Consider the following 10,338-nt stretch of genomic DNA (forward strand, 5'->3'; position numbering starts at 1 on the left):
TCTCTCTCAGCCATGTGAGGACACAGTGAGAAGGCAGCTATCTGCAATCCAGGAAGAATCCTCACCAGAACCTGACCATGTTGGCACCTGATCCCAGACTTCCAGTCTCCAGAACTGTGAAAAAATAAATTTCCATTGTTTAAGACACCCAGTCTGACATTTTGTTATGGCAGCCCAAGCTGACTAATACAGGCATGCGGTATAACTTGCCTAGTGGCAGTTACTACCAGGTCCTTCTTCAGCGTGAAGTAGACCCTGACTAGCAAAAATAGTGATATTGATCTTTTGTTATTCCACTCTCAGTCTTGATTTCAGTTTAGACTAAAGTTGCTTTTTAACTGGTTTTTACTTTTTCAAATAAAAACATCAGCCCAGATATCTTGAATCTCATTACCAATTCAGAAGCATTACAAGAATAATATGGAAAAAAGATTTTAGCAACATTAAGCAGCTAGAATTACACTGGGGAGAAAAGCTGATAAATCACATAGTCAAATTCAAGTATTAATCTTTCTAATTTTTCATACTTTATTCCTTATATTGATAGGTTAAGAAAGTAAAATTTTCATAAGTACTGATTCATTGATAATGTTTATAAGCAGCACACAAAACATTCAGTTTCACAAAGAGTAATATCCAATGATCCCCTTAAATGCAATTTAAAATCCTTACTTTAAGCTAAGTGCAAGAATAATACAATAAGCTAAATATACACAAAACCTGTATATGCTGAACTACAAAAGTGGTTTCCATAGCCACACATGGTCTTAGTCAAGTACACATTTCCACAATGAACAAGTACTAACAAATATGTTAATAAAACACTACCCCAAATGCTTATCCTACCATCAGCTTTTTCAGCAATGCCATTCCTGCTACTGAAAACACTTACGTTTAGAAGCTTTAATTTGACCTGGGGAAATGAGTTCTCTTAAAACCTGACAAACAGTATAAGCCCCAAAGATTTTAAATCAAATAGGTCTTCCAACACAGAAGCATTCATAGGAAACTTTTGGTTTCTCAAAAAATAAAAAATTAAAATAAAAAAAATCACTCCTTATCTAAAGAAAAGAGTATTAAAACAAATTATCTTAAGACAAATAAACACCCTTAAAAAAGGCTGTATTTTCTATCATTTTCTCCTTAAAAGACACACAAACCAGTTCACTATCTTTTAATAACTTAGACTACTGTAATCTGAAAACTTTCGAAACATGAAACACATGTCTTAGCTATCAAAGGTACCATTTAGATTTCACATTTTAAACAGCTACAGTACAGCCTACAATGGCACAAAATCAGAAGGAACTGAATGGTTTGCAAGGTACTTTGACTTACACGTGGGTCATTAAAATCCAATAAGTAATTCAAAGTATGGTAATATAATGGCAGGCAATTAAAGGCTCAAATATCAGTCTAAAATTGAAGACATGAAAATAAAGACTGAAAACTTTGTGGTTCTCTATCTTTCATTCACAAGGCTAGATATCAGAACCTTACTGTGGAAAATATAGTTATTAAATATGGTTTCCCCAGAAAATAATGAAGCTTCAGAAAGTACAAAAGGTGTCAAGATCCATAGTTTGCTTCATCAAATGCTTTTCTAGCTCGTTTCAATTCTTCATTCATAGTAAGCAAGTCTTTAACCCTAGCAAACTTTCTTGGGTCCTTTCGAATCAAGAAGACAATATCTTCAACTTGTACCCGACCTTGTCTTCCAATTGACATTGCCTTGTGAGTCTATTACAAAAAAACATATTAAATTCAATTAATTTTTTAAAAATCTAACATTTTATTCTTTTAACTTGTGTCTATTGCTGGTGAGTTTGAAACTTTCTCTTCTAATTATTATAGCTATTCACTTATGAACTGTCTTTCTATTAATGTCCTTTGTCCACTTTCTACCATTATTAGCAATGTTTCAATGCTTTATAGACATTTTAATACTAAGGACATTAAAACTATCAAATTCATTGATTAAAAAAAATTTTTTTTCACATCTTTATTGGAGTGTAATTGCTTTACAATGTTGTATTAGTTTCTGCTGTATAACAAAGTGAATCAGCTATATGTATACATATATCCCCATATCTCCTCCCTCTTGTGTCTCCCTTCCACCCTCCCTATCCCACCCCTCTAGGTGGTCACAAAGCACCGAGCTGATCTCCCTGTGCCATGCAGCTGCTTCCCACTAGCTATCTATTTCACATTTGGTAGTGTATATATGTCCATGCCACTCTCTCACTTCATCCCAGCTTACCATTCCCTGCCCCTCCCATGTCCTCAAATCCGTGCTCTACGTCTGCGTCTTTATTCCTATCCTACCCCTAGGTTCATCAGAACCTTTTTTTTTTTTTTAAGATTCCATTTATATGTGTTAACATATGGTATTTGTTTTTCTCTTTCTAATTTACTTCACTCTGTATAACAGACTCTAGGTCCATCCACCTCACTACAAATAACTCAGTTTCATTTCTTTTTATGGCTGAGTAATATTCCATTATATATATGTGCCACATCTTCTTTATCCATTCGCACTGATGTTTCTTTCTGTGTGTTTAGATATATGTAGTTTGTCTTCATTTGCATAAAATAATTTTATAATTTCTTTGTAACCACCCACTTCATTTAAACTTTGTGTCCATCTCAGTAGCTGATAAATAGTGGTGGGTTTCCTTAAAATCAAATTTCATCCCCTACCTTTACATATTCATACTGCAAAAACAAAAATTCATCATAGCATTATTTCTAATGACTGAAAAAGGGAAACTAAGTATTTAATAAATTGAACAAATTTGAGCACATCTAGTCAATTAATATTGTGAAGCCATCAAAAATATTAATTATGCAGTGACACAGGGAAAATGTTGTAGACTTACCTAAGTGAAAAAGCAGGTTCTATGACTATATATACTGTATGATTTCAATTTTATAAAGTTTAAAAATATATGTAAAAAGACAAAAGAATGTTCACCAAAATCTCAGCATTAGTTATCTCTAGGTAGAAGGATTACAGGTTTTTATTTTTTCCTCTGTACTCTATTTAATACTTTCTAAATTTAATCAATGTTACTTTCATAAGCAGAAAAAGATTTTTAAAAATGCACTCTCTGACCCAATAATTTTACTATTATTCTTTACGAAGGAAATAATCCAAAACACAGGGTAAAAATTCATAAGAACTGAACACAAACAAACTCAGTATTCCCATCCCTGCAAACATATCGAAAGAAGGGGGAAATTTCATGAATATGGTCATTCAAACTTATCTACTCAGGTAAAAATAGTATGTAAATAATTTCAATAGGCAAATGGTTAAGTATATTAGAAAGTAATTTGAATGAATTTTATGCAGCTACTAAAATAATTGTGATTAGAACATAGGAAATATGTATTAAAAACTTTGAGTAAAAAGAATGTTTACTATGATCAACACTATGTAACACACTGTATATCTTTACATAAATACTGGAAGAGGGAAATTTATGTTGGATGATGGGATTATAGGTAATATTTTACATTTTATTCACGGATCTTATAATTATGTCCTTATAAATAAAATTCAGAAGAGGGGGTAGAATATATTGTGTGTGGGGGGGGGGTTTGTGTGTGTATACACCCACACACACTTATCTCTATCCTTCATGATAAACAGTAACCAGTAACTTCCACAAAACAGGCACTCAAATGGCACTCAAGCTTATTTCAAAAGGATGCCATAGTTCTAGTCTTATCTAAAAGTTAGAATTTCAAATCTATTCCTTAACTAACTAAGACCAATTACAAAAAAAACTTACCATTTCAGTGATGAACTCTATGACAAGGTCTTCAAGAATATCTACTGACTCAGTATAAGGATTCTGGTCATCCCCAAACCCATACATCATACACCGTACTGTGAAAAGAATAATAATTTTTGTTTAAACAAACTTGACCAATACTTTTTTCAAATTAGAACTGAACTAAGCTATAGAAGATATTGGTATGAAAGTATATTTACATTGCATTTCTTGTCTCCAAGTATGGATTTTGGTGTAAAAGGTATTAACCACTAGCACATAACCAACTGTTCTTACCTAGCCTTCCCTAGGTAGGAACTCCCCTTCCCTCCCAGCTACTGAACCCTGATATCAATATTCCTTCCCTAATCTCTATTATCTACTCACCAACCCCAGAATACCTTTAAGTAGGAAATTTCGTAGTAGAAACAGGATGAGTAGCAATGGTTTAGCCTTTACTGGGAGTGTTTTCAGGGGGTAAGGGGGAGGTCTTGGAAAAAAGAAGGCAAAATCATTTCTGATACTACCATAAGGAAGAGGACATGACAGCAAGTGCTCCAATTACCTTCTTATAGGAAGAACAGGTTAATCAAAAGGAAAAAGCAAAGGGCTTACTATACAGAATCTTAACATTTTATTCCCTGGATCAAAGCAACTGCCAGAAAAGCCCTTTCAGTCTTCATCTGAAGGAACCATAGAAAATGCAAAAGAGAAGAAAAGTCTACAGAGTAATGAAAATAACTGCTAATAGCTAAAACTTATAGAGACCTTACTACATGCCAGGCACTGTTGTAAGCTCATTTAATCCTCAGGACAATCCTCTGAATTAGAAACTACTATTATCCCCATTCTACATAGATGAGAAAATTGAGGCATAGAGTTTAAGCAATTTACCCAAGGTCACACAGACAGTGAGATAGAACTTGAATTTGAACCCAGATGATCTGGCTCCAGAGTCTATACTCCTACCCACAACAGTATTACACTTCTTGGTAATTTAGGGCAGACGGGATCCATATGGATTCTTATGCTATAGCCTATAAACTCCCAATCAGTCCATGAACAAGCTTTGAGAAGTCCTGGAACCCTACTGAAATTTTATGTAAAAATTTTATACATTATTTGTGTGTGCATTTTTCTGGGAAGAAGAATCAACTCTTAGCAGATTCTCAAAGGGGTATATAAATACTAAGAAACTCTATCATAAGTTGGAAATGTTTTGTATCTTGATCTGACTGGTGGTTACAAGTATATGTATATATGGAAAATTCATCAAGCTCTTCAATGAAGACTAGTGCAATTTATTGTATGTAAGTTTTACATTTAAAAAAAAAGGAACGGGTCTTCCCTGGTGTCGCAGTGGTTGGGAGTCCGCCTGCCGATGCAGGGGACGCAGGTTCGTGCCCCGGTCCGGGAGGATCCCAATGCCACAGAGCGGCTGGGCCCGTGAGCCATGGCCGCTGATCCTGCGCGTCCAGAGCCTGTGCTCCGCAGCGGGAGAGGCCACGGCAGTGAGAGGCCCGCATACCGGAAAAAAAAGGAACGAACTCCTAGAACACTTCTAAAAGTAGGAATGAGTACATTAAGAACAATTTCTATTTAGGAGAAGCAAAAGCAGGCAGAACTAAGAAGACAGTAGATGAGGCCTGCGGAAGAAAAGAAACGGGTGACCTGGAAGCCAGACTAGGATAGAGAAGTACACCTAGGGTTTATTCTGGCAAGAGCTTTTAGGTCCACATACAGGAGGGAGAAAACAAACACAGGAGCCAATATCTTCTCCCCTCTCTCTTTTTTGGATTCTGAATTCCCCCCCCCCCCCCCCCCCCCCCGGTACGCGGGCCTCTCACTGTTGTGGCCTCTCCGGCTGCGGAGACAGGCTCTGGACGCGCAGGATCAGCGGCCATGGCTCACAGGCCTAGCCGCTCCGCTGCATGTGGGATCTTCCCGGATGGGGGCACGAACCTGTGTCTCCTGCATCGGCAGGCGGACTCTCAACCACTGCACCACCAGGAAAGCCCTGGTTTGTTTTTTTAGATAATTTCAGACTTAGAGAAGAGTTGCAAAAATGGCACAATGTTCCCGAATCCCTATATCCAGTTTCCCCTTATGTTAACATCTTATACAACCAAAGACATTTCTCAAAACTAAGAAATTAACACTGGTACAAATACAGAACTTATTCAGATTGTACCAGTTTTTCCACTAGTGTACCTTTTCTGTTTCAGGATCCCACAATATTTAGTTGTCATGCCTCCCTAGTTTCCTCTGTTCTGTAATAGCTCCTCAGACTTTCCTTGTCTTTTTAAAATTTATCTATTTATTTATTTATTTTTGGCTGCATTGGGTCTTTGTTGATGCGCACAGGCTTTCTCTAGTTGTGGTGAGCGTGGGGGGGCGGTCACTGTTTGTTACCGTGCGCAGGCTTCTCATTGCAGTGACTTCTCTTGTTGAGGAACACGGGCTCTAGGCGTGCGGGCTTTAGTAGTTGTGCCTCGCGGGCTCTAGAGCACAAGCTCAGTAGTTGTGGCGCACGGGCTTAGTTGCTCCGCGGCATGTGGGATCTTCCCAGACCAGGGCTCAAACCCGTGTCCCCTGCATTACCAGGTGGATTCTTAACTACTGCGCCACCAGGGAAGCCCTTCCTTGTCTTTTATAACCTTGACACTTCTGAAGAATACTGCTCAGTTATCTTGTAGAATGTCCCTCAATTTGGGTTTGATGTTTTCTCATGATTAGGTTGTGGTTATAAATTACTAGAAAGGGAATCACAGTGATGATGTACCTCTTAATGCATCATATCAGGGGTATGTAATGTCAACATATATTACTGGTGATCTTAACTTTGATCACTTGGCTAAAGTAATGTCTGCCAGGATTCTCCACTGTAAACTTAATATTTTTCCTTAAATATTTTGAGGGAGATACCTTGTCATTAACATTCTGATGGGGAGAATTCATCAGTAGGGAAATATACTTCACTGGAAAAGCAAAAACATATTAGACAGGAAGTATGTGAACTGCATTTGGTTAAAGGGTCTGTAAAGACATAAACAAATAGAAGTGAATGCTTTGAAATTTTGTGTTATATTAGCAAATTTTTTTTTAAAAAAAGAAGGTCTAGGAGAACAGATCTTGGTCAGTAAGGCATAGGAAGATTCGGGTAAGACAAGGAAAAGGCTGCGAAGATTCCAAATTCTTGTCATTACTCTGGGATGCTCTGGTGTAGGAATCCCCTTCTTATGCCGACTTAGGTAAAACCATGTAAAAATGGAGTAAATAACATCAGAGATGGAATAAGTAGTGGTCAACTTAAGGTAAGAAATTGAGATATAGTAAGGGATTTGAATGGCAAAAAAAACCCAAACACATATTGACTCTGTAGTTTCAAGAGCATTTGGGAACTGCTTACATCGGAACCAGCATACATAAACCAGGTGATGCGTCGCCTTATAAGGACTGGGAGATGGAGAGCACTTTCTCACGGTGCCTTTCAGGGGCTGGCCTCAATCATCAGTAGTAGCAGCAGCTCTCCTTGCTGCTACCACAAAAGGTCTACTGAGGGAACAGACTAGAAAACCAAAACCTTATAATCTCTATGCCACTGGACTGCCTCACATTGTTCACCATCTTCCTGCCTTGTCCATTGCCTTAGTCCAAAGCCCCAACTTAATTCCTACCCTCAGCACCTGTTCCAGGATCCAAAAGAACCTTCGGCTTACAGTCAAAGGAGTCCCTGCTCCTACTGCTGAAAGGTAAGGGACAGGGGAGGTAACGGAGGTATGTTCTTAGGCCCTGAATTGAAACACTGATCACATCTCTTTACTCAAAAAAAAAAGTGTGTGTGTGTGTGTGTGTACACGCATACATACAAATACATAAATTGGGGTTAGGATTATTACTATCTATGATTCACAGGTTAAACAGAATTTATGCGCAAGTCTAAGAATATTGTCCCTACAAGGAAACACATTCAGAACAATAAATCTACTTTGAACTGACATACCCAGAAGTTTTTATCTATAAAAAAAATCATTGTCAAATACTACTTACATTCTTTAGAAAAAAGTCTCTTTCTTTTACCCTGTCCACCTTCTGCACCTCCTCCAATTTCTTCATTTTCTTCCTCAAACTATAAGTTAAAATGTGTATATAGATACGTCAAGCACTGCTTTTGACCTTTTAATAATTGACATTTTTTTTTCATCTTCAACACTGATATCATGCCAGAAAGCCTAAATAAAGCAAGCAGCAAAAAACCATGAAACCTTAGCATTTTAGGGGTCTTACAACTATCCTGTCCAACTTCAGACTCACACAGGAATGGCTTCAACAATGTCCCCAACAACTGTACTGCCTCTACTAGAACAGTTCCAACGACCATACATTCTTTTTTTTAACCAACAAAGTTGGCCTATTTCTAGACAGTTTTACCATTAAAAGAGTTGATATTGAATCAAAGTAAGCAAAACTAGTATTTACACAGTGCTAAGAACTTTTCCTCAAGACTTAAGCCTATTTTATGACATGAAAACCGAGGCTCAAAGTTAAATAACTCTGCTCACAGAGAACAGAGGTTTTGAAACCCACGTTCCCTGACTTTGAGTACATTATTTTTCCACTACTTTACAATAAGTATATAGTTTTGTTAGCAGTTGAATTGTTGGTTCATAATAAGGGCTAACAAATACTAGCTTTGTCCTCTAATGATGCTCTAGGTGTTTCAAAGGGTGTCTGGCAAATATGGACCAAAAGCAAAGGGCAGGGGACCACCCTCCTACTCTTCCTGCCCCGTCCTACGATTAATCGGAAGAAAAAGCCTAGCACGGGGTGAAGTCCCCGATTCTCTCGGTTGAATTCACTAAGGAAAACAAACCCGATTGTCGGCCTCCGCTACGGTGCCCTAGGGAGTGAATAAAAAAGTGGGTTGAAACAGAGGCCGTCACTCACGGTGGGGTCTTCTTCTTCATCAGCCATCCCAGCAGCCAGCCACCTACAGGGTGCGCCCGCCTCCCACCGAGCAGGTTTTACTACTTCCGCGGGCTCACTTCCGGTGACGCGAGGAGGTGGGGCGGGGCCTAGTTGGAACCCCGCCTGCGGAAGTGGAGCGTGCTTGTCCCGCCCAGCGGTGGAACCACAACAGTACTAAAGGAGGGAAGGGTGACGTCTTGGCAAGAAGGAAATAAAAATTAGCAACGAAAAGGAAATCACTGGCTAGGTGCCGTGTGTCTCGCTGTCACCTTGAACTTGCTTCTGCGTATCAGATCATCGCTTCCTTATTCGGGACTGCGAAGCTTTGGATCGTTGAGGGGCTAGCCAGGGGTGTATTTAAACAATTTCAACAACTTAGAGTTCCTCTATGATTTATTGCCAAGCTTATTCGCTATTGGGGATATTGTACTTCGCTACCAGTTCTCAAGGGAATGTTATCTTCCCTTGGACTGAGGATTTAATTTTTGTGGGTTTGTTTGTTGTTTTTTTAATCAGAACAGTGCTTGGGAAAACCAGGGACATTAGAAGGCTAAAGCTAGGGATATACGGTGTTCTGCAATGCAAGAGGTGATGTCACACAGGGAAAGATTGTTCCACAATACACTATTTCTGAATGTCCTGCTAAACATTCCTGTGAGTGAAAAATCTGTTCATAATTAGCTGGGCCTAGAACATAACTTTGTTAACATATAAACACAAAGCATTTTCCTATGCTTTTAAGGTACATTGAATTTTTTAGGCATGCAACTGTGAGATGGTAGAAATTGATATTGGTCTCTGCTCACCCACCCCACCCCTCTTCCTGGCACAGAGCTCCTAAAACCCTTGTAATTTGCTAAGTGATAAGAGCACTAGGAGCAGCTCCTGTTCTAATGAGGCAACTCTGGGTGGGTTCCTGGATGGCTCCTGGATGGGGGCTGGTCACCAGAAAAACCAAGCCATGATTAGAAGCTTGGAATTTTCAGCCCTCTCCAGAGGGGGGAGAGGAACTAGAAACGGAGTTAGTAATTAATCATGTCTATACAAGGCATAACAGTTGCCTTGTATTGCCTACTAATTCCAATAGTAGGAGGTTCAGAGAGCGTTCTGTTGGGGCGCACATCCGCTTACCTGGAGGGTGATGCACCCCCAACTTCATGGAGGCAGAAACTCTGTGCTCAGGATCCTCTCAGACCTTGCCCTATGTGTCTCTTCATCTGTATCCTTTACCATACCCTTTAATAAACTGGTAAACGTGTTGCCCTCCTTTTTGTGAGTTGTTCTAGGAAGTAACCAGATCCAAGGGGGAGGAGGTCATGGAAACCTCTGAATTTTAGCCAAGTCAGACAGAAGTTGTGGGTAACCTGGGGACCTACTACTTTCGATTGGCATCTAAAGTTGGGAGCAGTCTTGCGGGACTGAGCCTTTGATCAGTGGGATCTAACACTATCTCCAGGTAAATAGCGTCAGTATTGAGTTAAATTGCAGGACACCCTGCTGGTGTCACAGAATTGTTTGGTGTGGAGGGGGGGAGGGGGGCCCCACATATTTGGTCATGAGAAGTGTCATAAGTGAAGTGTTCACTTATGAA

General features: G+C 39.1%; 1 protein-coding gene across 1 annotated transcript; it reads right to left on the reverse strand.

Annotated features, from left to right (window-relative positions):
- Nucleotides 1-504: 504 nt before the first annotated feature.
- On the reverse strand, nt 505-8,841 carry TAF13 (TATA-box binding protein associated factor 13). Its single transcript, XM_059078783.2, has 4 exons — nt 8,727-8,841; nt 7,830-7,908; nt 3,798-3,895; nt 505-1,740 (listed from the first exon to the last, which is right to left on the reverse strand). Exons 1-4 carry the CDS (start codon nt 8,751-8,753, stop codon nt 1,570-1,572), a joined length of 375 nt encoding a protein of 124 aa, XP_058934766.1. The 5' UTR covers nt 8,754-8,841; the 3' UTR covers nt 505-1,569.
- Between the last annotated feature and the right edge of the window lie 1,497 nt (nt 8,842-10,338).

This window comes from Kogia breviceps, chromosome 1 (genome assembly GCF_026419965.1).
Source record: "Kogia breviceps isolate mKogBre1 chromosome 1, mKogBre1 haplotype 1, whole genome shotgun sequence".
NCBI classification, from domain to species: Eukaryota; Metazoa; Chordata; class Mammalia; order Artiodactyla; family Physeteridae; genus Kogia; species Kogia breviceps.